Raw genomic sequence first — 15,764 nt, forward strand, 5'->3', positions numbered from 1 at the left:
AGCGGCAGGCTAGAGAAAACATGTTTCTGGGGCCAAGGGAGCTTATCGGGTTGCTCGATGGAAGCAAAGTCTCTTTCGAAAACGCGGTTCCTGATTCGAAGACTGCAGCGATCCTGCTTCGAGAAACTGATCTATTAAACGGCGCGTCTTAATCTCCTTTCGCGTGCGTGTGCGTGTCTCGTTGTTCTCGGGGAGCTGTTTATAGAGACGAGGGTGTAAGAAGGCTCGAGCAATCTCCCGAGTCGAGACGAATCCCCTGCGACTTTTGATTAAAATTTACCGGCCCCGCGTTCCACGGGCGAAAGAATTGAAGCTGGGCTGGACGGAAAGCGACGTTCTTTCTCGTGGAACAGACGGAAAGCCGAGCCCGTAACTGAACACGTCTCCTCGCCTTTGCCCTCGTAACTTCGCGTTCTATAGCTCTCGTTCCTTATAACTGTCGTCGCGGCGATCCCTCGATGCGAGGAAGAAATATAACACTGTGGGAGCGTGATGGTTAAATTATACCCGTGTCAGGATTATATTAAAAGAGGATATTCATTTAAAAACTCGCTGAATCGAATACAGGAGACGAGGAAGCGGCCAATTTCGAGACACACCACTGTTTCCGCGACAATATTATCTTACGATCTCTGATTTATAGATTGCCCTATATTGCTGGAGGAGCGTCAACGTCGAGGAACGCTCGACCGACCACGCGCAATCCTCGGTTCATAGAAAACTGCAATGCATTGTCAGCGACTCGCGAAATGACAGTGACGAGCAATTTCTTTGTTCGGTCCATTCGATTCGTTTAATTCATTTAATTCATTTAATTCATTTAATTCACTTAATTCGTTCAATTGATTCAACTCACTCAATTCGTTTCATTCTTCTTCCCTATGAACCGATCGAAATGCGAAGCGTCTCTTACGCGACAAAACAGAGCGCCTTTAATTTCCCATGGAAACAGAGGCTGCCCGAGAATACCGCGTCGGAACGCGGTGAAAGCGGAATATTCGAGCGACAAAGCAGTTACGAATCCGCTCGTTCGGCCTCTCGGACTCTCCGCGGGGCGCCGCGGCAACACGCTCGTTCGTGGACACTTTTGGCCGCTCGTCGAGCACGGGCACGGACGCGGTTTGAAAAGGAAACATTAAGCACGCCGGCGTGCGCGCGCGACACGAGCCACTCGACGCTCCTGGCGAGTATTTAATATCATAGTATGTATCCCCGGGCTGAAAAACTGATTTCACGAACGAGAGCGTGCTCGCGGATTAATTATGCGCCCCGCGGAACAGTCCCGGCCTCCGTCACCGTCGCGTCGCGGCCGTTTGATATCTCGAGTGGGTAAATACGCGGAGAAACACCGGTAATTGAGGACTCGAAAACGTTCCGAACCGGCCCCGGCGAGTTTTCGCTTCACTTGAAACGCGCGCGCGTTCACCCCGCCCCGTTTTTCTCCTGCTCGGTCCCGAAACTACGCGCGTCCCGTTCCTGCGCTCTCCGTTTTCTCCGGTTTACACCCGAGTATTCGGTCTCCGAATACTCGGGAATGAAAGACGAAATGTTTCCTGGGACGTCGACTGTTCGTCAAAGGGGAAATTCCTTTAACTCTTTTACAAGTGCTCTGTCGTTAACGATAGAACTACCGAACATTTCGAATCAGATTATTATTTTTTTATGAGAACCATGAAACTGCAGTTCTTCAACGAAATAACGCGAAAATGAGTAAACAAACAGGAAAACTAAAACTCAGCGCAAAATAAGAAAGAAACGCTACGAAACTTCATGGTGCCTCTAATTTCGAGTCCAGCCGATTTACCGACGCAGGAAGCGGCGCGATAGAGTGGGTTTCCCGTCGTTTAAAGCGAACGAGATAAAACTGGGGGATCGTAAAGCGAAAATTGGCATTCGAGCAGAGCTATCGTGTTACCGGGCCGTAGTCCGCGGTATCGTGTTCCGCGATGGCAACGATCGCGACACGCCAACGCCGCGACGCGATGTTACTTACATACCGGACACGACTTTGCCCCAGATTACGCGAGGAACGGCAGGATATTCCAGGATCCAGCCTAAATACGCCGCATCGGCGAAGTTTCCGTGCCTCGTTCCGGGAATCGCGTTCCGCTTGCCGTTTATCGCGCGACGCCGATGCGCGCCGATGAATGGAGCCGCGCGCGCGGACGTAACGCTCTTTTCCGGACTGCTTTCCCGTCGTTTCGCAGATAACGCGGGACGAGCGAGAGCGACGGCGGTTGAAACGCACCGAAAACTCCGGATTCTCTTGAGACGAATATGTTCGTCAGAGAACATTCGAACCGTCTGCGTGCGTTCGCGGTTGCCGAGCATCGAATGGCGGGGTTACCTTATGAAAGCGAAAAGAGAAAGGACTGTCGGGTGCGACGAAAAAGGGGACAGCGACGGAAACGCGGTTCACTGTGGAAAACGAAGCGAGCGAGGTTCAATTGTCGGCGTTCTTCTTTTTTTCGTGTCTCTTTATCATTGAATTTATCGCGCTGTGCTAGTAAATTGATTGCGTATTGCGTGAATTCACATTGAGAGGTATAATATTGTACCGATAGATTCTACAAAACATCCGCAATAACGTGTCTCACACGCGTCGAGCGTCGAGCGGTCGAAAGGTTTCGTTGTTGCCAGCGATTCCTCGCGAATAATCGTTTCGTATTTCGCGCGGCCGGCTCCGTTTCCACGCGATTTTCGTTTAACCCGATCTGCCAAGATATCCGACACGTTTCTCGTGTACACCCATCGCTCGCGAACGGGATACCGTTTCGTGCGAGGCACTCTTTTCACGGGATGGAAGCATATTCTTTTATTTCGCAACGTTCAACGTACTCTCGTTAGATCATCTTCGAATATAGTTCCATCTTCAGCAGATGCCGAGCAGATATCAAGCGCTCATTATTCAAATATCCAATGTAAATTATCATTAAGTTAGTTTCAAGAAACATCTACATCTCATCGGAAAGTACTGAATATTTCCAACGAAAAACTAATCCAAAGGATTAAGATACAAAGTCCTTACCTCGGCAGAGAAAGACGCGACGCGTGAAAATCTTCGATCGTGTTCGTTCCATCCACAACTGGTTGGAAGCTCGTTGTATCGAATTCGCGAGGATTCGATGGGATTACGTTCGCGAGGTCGCCGAGCCTCGGCGCAGGGCTCCGGTCGGCCCAATGTTGTCGGAAAGTTTCCGCGACTCGCCGAGTGTGTGTAGGCAACTCGAAACCACTCAGGCGAAACCGCCGCGTTTGCCTGTCGAAGTATCGCGGTGTGTACACTTCCCGGCGTCCCCGAAGAGTGACTCAGGCCTCGGGAAAGGATCTTCGGCAGCTTAAACATGTCCCAGGTCGTGTAACGCGTCCATTTTCTTTATCCCCCCCGGCCTCGACCTCGTCCGCTTTCCCTTGTCCTTCCGCCCACCCAGTCGTCGCTCTTGTTCCCGATCTGTCGCGAAAGTTTCTTCGGCGTGTCGACGAAGTCCCGCCGCGTCGCAAAGATAACAATGAAATTACGAACTTGTTCTTTCCCCGGGCAACTCGAACCTTCATCCGAATATGTCGATATCCGAACAGCATCGCGTCCCTTCTTCGTTGCTCCAAATGCATTCCAGACTCCTGTAAACGGTAAATCGTTAATGTTTCATAAATATCGCACAGAGCGTTAACCCCTTGCCGTACAATGACGAGCGAGACTCGCGATGAAGATTACTAAACTAATTTAACAACTAATTTAACAACTATTTTTAAGTTATCGAAGGAATAGCTGTATCGATCGCAGACGAGAAATAAATCGTGCAGGGGGTTAACGCACGAGCAAGAGAATTTAGGTAACGGAAATGTTTCGGGACTACGGGAATTCTTTACGGTAAAATCATAGATGAAAAGGCGGAACGCAGCTAGAAGAATGGAAGCGCGGAACGTGCCGCGAAAGCATGAAAAATAGATCAAAGAGATCGAGCCCGCCCGACGCGGTATCCATTCACGCGCGAAATAAAAGAAACGATCGAGGGGGCGCGGCACGTTGCTAGGTCCGTTAGCGGATTACGAAATTTGATAACGTTCGAGTTAGTCTAACCCGAATGCGAGGAATTCCTGTTCGCGCAAGGAGTTCCAATTACCGCGACCCCATTCGCCGTGCGTTCAGCTTTCCTCCGGCGAGATTGTCTGACCGAAACCGACCGTACACCACTCCGCTCGCAGTGATTCAACGTTCCTCTGTTCCGGCGCGAGGCCGGGACGTCGCACAGTGAAACGTCGACGTTTCCTTCGCTAGAAATCAATTTCAAGTCCTTCGTTTGTTTAAGGAACGGAGAGTCTGCTAACAGCGAATGAAATGAGTTTCTTAAACGATACGAATGTTAAGAGCGCTGACCCTTAATTGTTCCCAGTAATCCTATGGAAAATAATGATCAATTCCTTCGTGACACCGTCAGAGAACGTTCCATTACCAATCAGTTTATCCTGATTTATCGAAACGCTACTTCCGACTAGAGAACCGAAGATCTTGCCCAGCGAACATCGCGTCGAAACGGTCGAAAGCGAACGGAACGAGTCGGTGGCTGGTTCGCTTCGATCGGTCCGCGTGAAATTACCTCGTCGCAAGAACAATACTCCCGAGGAAAGGTAAAAAGCCCGTTGCACGGGACGAGTGGTCGCAGACGAACAAAACATCCGCTTCCCGTTTTAACGATGCCTCTAATAGTAGCGCAATGCTGCATTCGTCTGGACGTAAGCTCCCAGTCGGAGGCGGGCTACTTTGTCCGTGGTCCAGCCTGTGGTCGGCTCTTTCTGTATAGCAACCACCGCGGTAGGCGTAAATGAAACGGTAAAGTCGAAAGTCGAGCATTGACAGATTCAATCTTTACGCTGCAGGATTGGTCAAGCTTGGGGTGCACTGCGTGTTGGGCAAGAAGGTGGCTATCAAGATCATCAACAGGGAGAAGCTGTCGGAATCGGTGCTGATGAAGGTAGAGCGGGAGATCGCGATTATGAAGCTGATCGACCATCCTCACGTGCTCGGCCTGTCGGACGTGTACGAGAACAAAAAATACCTGTGAGTATCCCGCGGGGAGCGCGCGCAGGCGGAGACGCGAATCCGTCGCGGAAATTTCACGGGCGAGTCGGGGATCTCGAGGAAATCTCGCGTCCCGCTCGAGGATTCATAGGCCTCTGGAAAGTCGTTGAACTTTAATTCGAAATGTCTGTTCGGAAAGAGGTACGCGCGTCGAGCTATGCGGGAAACGAACGACGAATGAGAGAGAGAGAGAGGGAGAGAGAGGAGAGTGGCGTGGTCTACACGGTAGACAAAAGTGTTTCAGCCACGGGACCCATTACTCACGGCGACGGACGGGCGGATGCACGCCTGGAAAAATACGAATGCGCGCCGACTGAAATTGCACTTTTTCGTTTCAGATACCTTGTTCTGGAACACGTCTCGGGCGGGGAGCTTTTCGACTATTTAGTGAAAAAGGGTAGACTAACGCCGAAGGAAGCGAGGAGATTTTTTCGACAGATCATTTCCGCGTTAGATTTTTGTCATAGTCATAGTATATGGTGAGTACATTCCGTACACCTGCGAGACTCGTTGAAATTCAGGGAGGAGCAGACGAGACGCGTGTCCCTCCCGTTTGCGACGAGCGTTCGGGTGGATATTAGGTGAAACGAATCATTTCGATTCTCTAAGACCTCCGAGAAATTGAATTTTCGCGTGAAGATTCGGTGAAGCGTCGGTAGAAAGCAAGTACGCCCGGATTTATTTAGATTTCATTTCGCGTCGCGAATGCCGCCCCGCGCGTCGTTTAACGTCGCGGAAACTTTAGACGGACGAGAATGAAACGAACTACTTACGAGTTCTTAGGGAGACGCTCGATCCATCAAGTTTACCCGTAGCGTCCCTGCCGGCCCTCGCGGAATCCATCGATGGAATATCGAATTTCGCAAACATTCAACGTTTCCATCGATTTCGACTAATGAAATTACGCGGACGTGTTTTCCGATCGTCTATTCATAACCCTTCGCGGACAAAAAATCTTTTAACTACACAAATCTTGCAACGTATCGAGCTAAATTGTACATGGAATGTTTAAACAATAGAAAAAGAAACAATTAAATCATTCGTTTGCAACTCAGTATTCCAAACCAGAAAATTTCATCAAAACGTCAACGTTCGTCCGCGAAGGGTTAAATCTCCGAATTCAAAACTCCGAACGAACCAACGTCAAGTTTTCTAGGAACAACAGCCCCAATCGCGAAACAAGCGTCTATAAACCCAGAGTTAATTCAGGCCGAGCGAGCATCGGTTCACCGTGAAAAATGCGCGGGGCGCGACCGGTCACCGTTGCCGAATTCCTTCCGGTTAATTTCGCGCGGCGTTAAACGACTCGATAACGGCGGCGAGAGAAAAACGGGCCGCGCAGAAACGAGGGGTTCCCGAGGCCGCACGGCAGCCTGCCAATCGGGGAGGCCTACCCCAATCGAATAAATACAGGAACGGACCTAATTTCGCGCGAGGGACACCGCGAAACATTGGCTGCGATCGATCCTCCATTGAAATTAGCCGGCCCAGGCCCGGCTCGCTTAATCGAATCGCGCCCGCCGCTTTCCTGTTCCAGTCATAGAGACTTGAAGCCTGAAAATTTGTTACTGGACGAGAAGAATAACATTAAGATCGCGGACTTTGGGATGGCGTCGTTGCAGCCGGCCGGCTCCATGCTGGAAACCAGCTGCGGCTCCCCTCATTACGCCTGCCCCGAAGTCATTCGGGTAAGAGTTAGAGCTGATACGCGCTATCGGTCCGCTCGGCATTCTCTCCGTACCTACCGCTTTCGATGAACGAAGATAGAGCCGGGACACGCGCAATGTAAACAACTGAAGGACATTCGATCGAATAGATGAAACAGAGACCTGGCCGATAGCGTGTATCGAGACAGCCGAACAGTTCGCAGTCGGTGAAAAATTTCATCCCAGATCCTCTGGTAAGACCCAATCGTTCTCGCGCGGAGTGAAATTGCAGTCGACCGAGTAAGATTTCGCTGAGAAATCACGCGAGTCGAGAAACTGAAATTCTTGAACTGTTCTTTCTCGGTATTTCCGAAAGTATCTATAACCGGTAAAGAACAGGTGCAGCTAGTAACAGTTAATTAGCGAGGCTAATTCGATTCTCCGGGAGTGTTTGAAAAATCGGAACCGATACGATAACTGTTTTCAACCCCCGACCGGGACACCCAGGGCGAAGGAATGATTCTTTCCCGTTCCCGCTGCGAGCCGAATCCCCGTGCGCCCCGGGGATTTAATTAAGGTGGGAAGGGTCGAAAAATGCAAAATAATTGGTGGTCGTTAGGGGGAGAAGTACGACGGCAGGAAGGCGGACGTCTGGTCGTGCGGGGTGATACTGTACGCGCTTCTGGTGGGCGCGTTGCCGTTCGACGACGACAATTTGAGAAAGCTGCTGGAGAAGGTGAAGCGGGGCGTGTTTTACATTCCGCACTTCGTGCCGCCCGAGTGCCAGAATCTGCTCAAGGGGATGATCGAGGTCGATCCGGACAAAAGGTTAACGGTAAGGTCTAATCCTCGTGATCGGTTCACTGGGCCAGGCCGCCGTTCGAACGTCGGGTTCGCCTTGAACGCTGGCCACGCCCACGTAACCACGTAACCGCGTGGCGCGCGGTGATCGATTATTCGAAAAAGTCGGAGGAGAACCAATGTTCCTCGGAGAATGACTTTCTCGGTAGATAATGGAATGGAATACAGGTGAATCAGTTGCCAATTTACGAAAGAATTCCTCGTTGATTGTCGTCCGTTTTCGTTCGGGAATCGGCAATCGCGCGCCGCGAGCTCCGCAGCGATACGCGTTGGCGCCAATAAACTCGAATCGTCGACTTCCACAGCTGGCGGAAATAAACAGGCACGTGTGGGTGACAGCGGCGGGCAAGGGCGAGCTGGAGCTGGAGCTGTCGATGATGGACGTGGTGCAGACGCACGTTATTCCGTCCGTGGAGGCGATCGATCCGGACGTGTTGCAGGCGATCGCGAGCCTGGGCTGCTTCAAGGAAAGGGACAAGCTTATCCAGGAGCTGCTCAGCCCGAAGTAAGACATCCGCCGCGATCCGAACGGACGAAAAGTCTCGTCCCCGGGAAACGAGGGACGAGCTCCCAGGAAAACGGAGCCAAATCGAAAACCATCTCCGTTGCGCCTCGTGTACCCCGGAGATTGAATGTTCCTTTTCGAACGCGTGTAATACCTGACGCGCCTGAATTATTAGCATAAATCTACAAATTATTAGCACATTCACTTTCACGACAGTCACCGATCAGAGCTCTCAAATCAATTGAAAACGATCGCAAGGAAACTGACGTGAAATCAGTACCAAATCAATATCGACTCATCGATAATTAATTCTAATACCCTTTACCTTTATCGAACAAACGAATAATCAACGTTACACGAAACGCTGAAGGTTCCCGTAGCAGTGAACGCGTCAACGATAGTTTCATCGAGCACGGTAGCGAATGAAACATGGGACAAGGGGCAACTCCCTTTGCCGTTCGAAATAGGTCGAAGGCTGGTCTCTCCGGGGAGACGTTAACGGATAACGCGAGGTCCGAGGCCCGAAATACGAGGTGCCAGGCGAAAGCCGGGAATCCGGTCACGAAGTCGGGAAGGCGGCGTCTTCCCGCAGGAAGAAGTTCTAGTCGCGATTAATCGAGGACCTTGACCCGGACCAGATTCCCGGCAGGTTTCCTTTATAGCTTCCCTCACGCGCACGGTTTCTTTCTGCCAACCTAGCCACAACACGGAGAAAGTGATATACTTCCTGCTGCTCGAGAGAAAACGGAGGAGACCGGCGTGCGAGGACGAGCTGGAGGTGATGAGGGGCGGCATGAGAGGATCGGCGAGCCAACTGGAGGCGGACCCGCCGCGGAAGCGGGTGGACACGTGTCGGGTGAACGGCAGCACGGCCCTCAATCTCGGCGAGATCAGCCACGGTTCCCCTCTGACCCCTCGGAGGCAGTCCAGGTGAGTTCACGGGCCGAGTCGCTCGGACCGCGAACGTTTCCCCTCGAGGAATCGAGGTCTCCTCGACGATCGACGCACGCTCGGTCAATCGACGCGAGCTTCGAATCGCGTGACCGTTGTTCTTTATCCGGACGCGTCGTCTCGCGTCGCGTGCGCGATATCGCGCGTGTCCCCTGCCCTTTCTCCACGCTTCCCCGCGGCAATTCCACGCGGCCGATTACGTCGATTGCGATCGCGTCTCGAGTTTCGCCCGGTGGAACCGATCGATGGGACTCGGAAGCGAAACAAGATCCGAGACGAGCCGCGACGCGAAGCGGTTTCCGGGTGTCGTCGATTCGATGATGGCCCTTCACTTTCGAGACAGAGAAGGAACAACTCGTGACTTATTAACGCGTTCCGTGCCGGACTTTTTCGATACATTCCCTTCGTGAACCGTACACGCCAGACACTTTACGAAGACGTTGGCACGAAAGGGGTGTTAATTAACATACGTTAGACAATAAGTCAATGAAGTTCATTTTTAAGTAACCACGGCACGGAACGCTTCACCAACAGTCGAAGATCACTTCTCGCGATTTCTTCCCTTGTTCGAGGACTCCTCTAGATCGTCTAAATTACATTGATACACTTTTTAAATGTAATTAAGGATCGAAGTCGGTCGAAGACGATTTGAACGATTCGATTACGCGTTGCAGCACGAGGCACCACGCTCGCCGCTCGCCGAGCACAGGATGCCACACGCACGCGTCGCACTCGCACGCGTCCACGCCGGGCAGCTCGCCGCTCCATGGCTCGAACGCGGTCGCGGGTCTGCTGAGTCCTCACAGAGCTCCTCCGAGCTCGCACGTTGGCCAAACCGGAAGTCCTCACAGGCTGTCGGCGGTGACGAGCTCCGCGGGCAACGGGAACACCGCGAACCCTGCAGTCGCGGCACCTGTCCCGGCCCTGCCCAGCGTGGGAATCGAGATAAACGACGTTCAACAAGGTGAGCCTAAATATATAATAAAAAATCTTTTAAAAGTACAATATGAAACAATCGAAAAATTTAAGTAAAGTGGTCCGATTAGGGTTAAATACTGAGTCCCCGAGACAGAGTTTTATCTTCGAAACTTCGGAGGCCAATCTTAAAGACTGAGTCTTCGAACCTTCAATCCTCAAGCTTAACCCTTTGCGGACGAATGTCGACATTTCGGCGAGATGAAATGTCCGTAAGTGATACGTAGTCCCCTCTCGTTCTATTATTTAACCAATCGATATATAATTCAGCTTGATCTGCCGAGGGGTTTGTAAATGTCAAAGAATCTTCGTCCGCAAAGGGACGAATTACCTCCGGAGAAAGCTATTAACGAGAATTTACTTGAACTCCGAACTCGAAACGAGCGGTCGCGAAGGATTCGGAGGAACCGAGCGAACCGAATATCGGTTGCGTAAGACGCGAAGATAGGGGTCCCGGTCGCGGACAGCGGGGAGCTGTTGGACGTAAAAAGAGACGTCGCGACGGGCCGTCGCTTCCACGATAATGGAATTTATCCCCCGACGAGACAATAGCTCCGATGAAAACGCGAACTTCGTATCGAGCTCGCCGCAGGCGACGCGATCGCTCGATAGCATCCGGTTTGCGTCCTCGGTGGCTGTCTTTTGTTCCAGCCGGCCGGCGATCGCTAGTCCGAATGCCGCGACTTTCGTACAGGAAAGCAAGATTAGCATCGCGATACGGCTGTGTACAGCCCTGCAATCGATTCTGCTAAAAACAAAGGAAATTTTCAATGATTTCCCCGCGGTTATTACGGATGTTATTGATGCATCGTTGACGTACATTGATGACAGCCACATCTCTAGATGGATCGGAAGTTGCGAGTAGGATATCCAAGAAAAACTTAAAGCGAAACTCTTTCGCTGTTATTCCGCCGGATAATCTACTATTCGGATCTGCTTTTCGGACTTTGTCCCGGTCGTTCGCGAGCTCGAGAGTACTCCCGTTCCCCGTTCGAAATCCAATTACCGGCAGTTGCATAATTCAGTCGAAATCAACCGCTTTACCCTTCGACGCGGGCCGCTGGTACGATGGATGACGCGTGAATAGCAGTCGATACGTTAGAACATTGTTGAAATATTCTATCGTCACGCGGTAATTGCGTTAGTTACTAACAGCTGAGCGTTGCGGACTCTCAATGAGATTCCATTGTGACACGAGTTTTCCGAACGAACGCAATTATCCGCGATTACTTCAGCGTCCAGAATGATCGCGCGCATCTCCGTTATCCGTGGACCGATCGAACGCGTAATCACGGGAACAGCCTCCAGCAGTTCGTTGCCTGTCTCGGCTTAATAAGCATCGGTCTAATTTCGTCGCGCGTCCACTAAGATTGTACAGAGTATAATGCGATCAGAGGAAGAAGCTGGACTAATATCGAAAAAGGAGCCTTAACGATTCGTAAACGTGAAATTCTACTGCATCGATGCGTCACCGTCGAAATAAACATGCACTAATTAAAGAACAGAGAATTCACCGTCGAAATTCTGGCGACAGTGAGCGCGTTAACGCGAAGAATCGTCGCGAACGAGTGTTTTCCACCGACCGGTCGTCCATCGAGCTCCCTGGGCGGATTCGCAGGTGTCCGGAGTGCATTTAGACGCGCGAGCAAAGAGGAACTCGCCGCTACGGGCAATCGGAGCCCTCGTCGATGTCTGAGCACCCGGTTTTTTGTCCGGGCCGAGAGAGACTGCCGTTTAAAAATGCAAGTGACCTCCGTACTCGTGTAACGAGCACACACCGCGCGCAGGATCGTCGTTAAAGCCACGCGTTCGACCCCCCTCGATCTTCTCTCCGGCTTTCTTCCTGGGGCCGTCCTCGCTGGAGAAGTTTGCGGAACGGAAACAACGGGAGGAACGTTTCTTTATCCGAGACAAAGGCGCAGCCCCCTTTTCTTCGTTGCCTCGCGCGCGACAAACGAAGCCGACGTCGCGTTCGGGACCAGCGATCGGCGAACCGTTTGATCGACGACGCAGATGCGAACTGACACGTCGAGCGGCGGCCAACGCCGGAAGAGGAACGAATTGAAACGGGAGGATGTATTCGCTGCGACGGGGCTGCTCGTTTCGATTCGAGTCACGCGAGAGCTATTCGCATGCACACGGGTTTTCACGTTGCTTCTCGACGCAACTATCGAGCTCTTCAACTCGCTTCGTTCGTTCCGGAAAAAATACCGTTTTGCCCGCGCGCGAGGATATTGAAAAAGTCTAGACAAAGTTGATGCTGCGAGTGGAGCGAGGGTTCAAAGTTTCTGTTCCGAATACTATTCACCAAATAATTCCTTCGACGCACTATAATTTCATTTTAAACGAAAACAATTCGTGAAACTTCCGTTTATATTAAATGTTACTTAATCCAGTCGACTGCTGGAACTCGCGAAACGTTTAGAAAAAATCCGCTTCCGCAGCCAGCCTTTCGTTCTCGCTTGTCGCCGAGAGGTTCCTCAAAAGCACGTTTGTGCCGCCTCGTTTCGAGTCGAATTGATCGCCACGTCCGATGCACGATGTCGCGTAAATTAACCGGCGCCGTCCGCTTCCCTGTGCGAACGCTCGATCATCGTTGATCGGTTGCAACGAGGCGGAAACCGCAACAATTATCGAGTGACCGTCGCAGTCGAAGCGGCGCAGCTGTTGCCGCGGTACCGATAAGAGACGCTCGATTTCGCAGTAGTAGCGGTCGGCGTTACACCGCCGGGATCGCCGCACACGGGGGCCGGGTCCGGCGCCCATCACTGGAGATCGAGACTGACCACCATCAAGAATTCGTTCCTGGGCAGCCCACGGTTCCATCGTCGCAAATTGCTCACGAGCACCGAAGAGGTACGTGTCCTTCGCTCGCCACTGATACAATTACGGGGAAGTAACCTAATTTCGACCGGCTCCTAAATTGGATCACAGCTCTTTTTCTACAGTCGCGTAGATTTCGACGATGTCCTCCGCCGTGAAACTGTAGAATGTGAAACCGCTGTGCAATAAGTAATGACTTTAGTCCGATGCATTTTTCATTTTTACGCCGGCCAACGTGATTCGACTTCGTACTCCCGTAATTCGCGTTACTGTTATTTCAATGGGTTCGTTCACCCTAGCTTCGGATAAGAATTTCATTTAGCTTTTTGTAGACTGTAGTTGTTCAATTGAATTTACGTGTGAACGAGACAATGTGATTGATAACGAAGGTACACCTCACGCCGGACTCCTCGCCGGAGCTGACGAAGAAATCGTGGTTCGGCAGCTTGATGACCACGGAGAAGGACGAAACGTTCACCGTTCTCGTGAAGGGGAAAGTGTTGGCCAGCGTGAAAGCCGACTTGATCCACGCTTTTTTATCGGTGAGTGACGAGACCCGTCTGGCGAGCGAGTTCCCGCGAGCAAACGGAAGGTTCCCTGTTGCAGATAGCGGAGCTGTCCCACAGCGTTAGTTCGCCCATGTCGTTCCGTGTGGAGTACAAGAGAGGAGGCACGGCGCCGGCGATGTTCCAGAGACAAGTCCGCTTTCAAGTCGACATCAGTGCCATATCGAAGCAGCAGAACGAACCGCTGTTCGCCATCACCTTCACTCTCCTCAGCGGTAAGTTGTACAGCGAACGATCATCGCCGAGAGGAACGGTCAACGATCAGCCACCGATAGCTGATGTCGCGAGATCGATAGAATCGAACGACTAATCCAACGATTGAATATTAACCTTTGCAGACGAATATCGACGATTTCGGCAACATGAAACGTATATTTGGAAAACTAAGTCGTAGACAAATGATGTAATTACTCGGACAGCAAGAGATCAGCATGTAGTTTCTATTTTCGCTATTATTCAAGCAATTAATATATAATTCAGCTTCATCTGCCGAAGGTTTTACACATTTCAGAGAATCTTCGTCCGCAAAGGGTTAAATTTCATCATCCGATCACTTGAAATCGAGCGGCGGCTGAGTCACCGCTCGACTGCAAAGTGTTAATCGCGTAAAGCTTGTTCATTTTCGAGTTTCCCGAGGAAGGGGGAAGTCGAGGAGCGCGTGTAGCTTCCGATGCACAGGGACACGCGCGTCGGAACGAGGAAGGGTCGAGGGGACGCAAACCGCGGAGGACGGAGGATGTATCGCGAGGCGGCTGTCTACGGAGGTGTACGGCGGCCGGTGGCCGGCGTCAGGCATCTGGCAGCCGTCCAAGCGCAACTAGATCGATGTTACCTTCGCGGAAGCGGAGGTTCGCGTCTTGTCCGCTTGTACGCGCGCCTATATCATTTCGGCCGTGTTTCGCTTTCACGGGCTGTCGCTCGTCCGCGCTCCGCTCGATTTACGGCGCGCGTTCGCCCGCCGACAGCTCTAACGACCGAATATTTCAGCCGCCGCGTCGCGCGAGCGCCGGGACGAGAGAGACGAGAGAACGACTCGCCCAATTAAAAGCAATTATGTACTCGCCGTTGTTCAGGAGGAGAGCCCTGAGAGGAATGCGGGGCTAACTGGTCGGCTTTCGTCTCCTCGCATCCCGTTTTCGATGCTCGATGCTTCGAATGTCGTTTCATATTCGTCATCGAATAGCGGACCAAGCAGTCCTGCATTCCTCGGCCATCGAGCGATGACCCTATGGTTCTGTTGGATGACTCGACGTCGATCAGAACAGCCCAGGGACAGCAGAGGGTCTTTCGCTATAATCGTTTATAGTTTCGATTGTTACGAATTCGTGTCGAAGAATAACTAATTAGCGCCAGAAAGACGAGGATTCCTCAGGCCAGCCGAGCGATCTCCCTGCAGCACTAACACGGACGGTCCGTTTCGTTTGGGTCTGTTTGCAGGCAACATCCGTCGGTTCAGGAGAGTCTGCGAGCACATTCAGTCGCAGGTCTGCACGCGGAACGTCGGGTTAAGCCTCGGCGGGCAGAGCAGGGCGGCGCCGCCGAGCCCGCGCGCCTCGCGGAAGTTCGCCACGGAGATGAGCGAGAGCTCCAGCTGCGGCAGCGACACCAGCGAACGACTCTTCCTCAGCCCGCACCCAGCTACCAGACAGGTAGTCTGTTTTAACAAGGTAGCGCATCATCTCTTTCCTCGTAGATCTCATTACCAACCGGCGGAATCGTAACTTCGCGGAGGCTGCGCACGGAAAGGTGACGGAAACTCTGGTCTCATCGTTGTCACGCGATCTTTCGCTCGCCACGCGTGCCTGCCACCGATTTCACCGCACCATTCTCATTCTCGCAACGCGTACCGCCCGTCGCAGCTAACCTGGCACTCTCGGTTCCGGTACACGATTCGCTGAAACGATCGCGCACGCTAATCTGGTCGCGCTACTGTCTCCGCCCCTATGACGTCACGAGAGACAAGTTCGCTGCAACGGACGGTACACACCTACATAGACACACGGCACGCGTAGAAGAGCACGCGAACGCTTCGCGCAGCGCATCCTCAAAGACATGCCGAAAGAACTCCATTTGCCAGTAGCCTGAGTGCGATCTAGCCAGTAGAGCAATCTTGTTGAGCAGGCTTCTCATCCCAATCACTCTACTCCACAGTAGTCACGCGCTGAGCTATTAGGTCATCCCACAAGTAATGTCATTTCTTATCATGTTTCGTAAGATACTTTCTAACGTTGAATTTAACCAATCGAAAAATCGGAGAAGGTGATGGGCAACGACGATCGATACGTCGAAGATTAAATGTAAACGTAAGTATATTGAATCTTTACACTAGAAGTCCCCGTAAAAGAAACGACATTACT

General features: G+C 51.9%; 2 protein-coding genes across 11 annotated transcripts in view; one reads left to right on the forward strand and one right to left on the reverse strand.

The window, feature by feature from the left end:
- The window catches only part of LOC116424642 (uncharacterized), a 72,911-nt gene that overhangs the window by 47,149 nt on the left and 9,998 nt on the right, over nucleotides 1-15,764 (reverse strand). For 2 of the 4 annotated variants that reach the window (XM_076367916.1, XM_031971303.2), the window contains exon 2: nucleotides 3,524-3,621. The exons of 1 other annotated variant lie outside the window; for it this stretch is intronic. Coding sequence is in view for 1 of the 3 variants with exons in the window: in XM_076367915.1 (XP_076224030.1) it covers nucleotides 3,029-3,080 (52 nt within the window). In the remaining 2 variants the exon portion in view is untranslated. Of the gene's footprint in view, nucleotides 1-3,028; nucleotides 3,622-15,764 lie in introns of all 4 variants that reach the window. One more of the 4 variants, XM_076367915.1, reaches the window with a different exon arrangement.
- sff (BRSK family serine/threonine-protein kinase sugar-free frosting) overlaps nucleotides 1-15,764 on the forward strand; it is a 33,221-nt gene that overhangs the window by 12,170 nt on the left and 5,287 nt on the right. For 2 of the 7 annotated variants that reach the window (XR_012998685.1, XM_031971289.2), the window contains exons 2-12: nucleotides 4,879-5,059; nucleotides 5,419-5,559; nucleotides 6,618-6,768; nucleotides 7,346-7,561; nucleotides 7,893-8,092; nucleotides 8,792-9,022; nucleotides 9,718-10,007; nucleotides 12,723-12,874; nucleotides 13,231-13,383; nucleotides 13,448-13,622; nucleotides 14,845-15,074. Coding sequence is in view for 6 of the 7 variants with exons in the window: in XM_031971289.2 (XP_031827149.1) it covers nucleotides 4,879-5,059; nucleotides 5,419-5,559; nucleotides 6,618-6,768; nucleotides 7,346-7,561; nucleotides 7,893-8,092; nucleotides 8,792-9,022; nucleotides 9,718-10,007; nucleotides 12,723-12,874; nucleotides 13,231-13,383; nucleotides 13,448-13,622; nucleotides 14,845-15,074 (2,120 nt within the window). In the remaining variant the exon portion in view is untranslated. Of the gene's footprint in view, nucleotides 1-4,878; nucleotides 5,060-5,418; nucleotides 5,560-6,617; nucleotides 6,769-7,345; nucleotides 7,562-7,892; nucleotides 8,093-8,791; nucleotides 9,023-9,717; nucleotides 10,008-12,722; nucleotides 12,875-13,230; nucleotides 13,384-13,447; nucleotides 13,623-14,844; nucleotides 15,154-15,666; nucleotides 15,711-15,764 lie in introns of all 7 variants that reach the window. The other 5 variants (XM_076367914.1, XM_031971293.2, XM_031971291.2 and 2 more) reach the window with 5 other exon arrangements.

The sequence above is a fragment of the Nomia melanderi genome, chromosome 5 (assembly GCF_051020985.1).
Source record: "Nomia melanderi isolate GNS246 chromosome 5, iyNomMela1, whole genome shotgun sequence".
Taxonomy (NCBI): Eukaryota; Metazoa; Arthropoda; class Insecta; order Hymenoptera; family Halictidae; genus Nomia; species Nomia melanderi.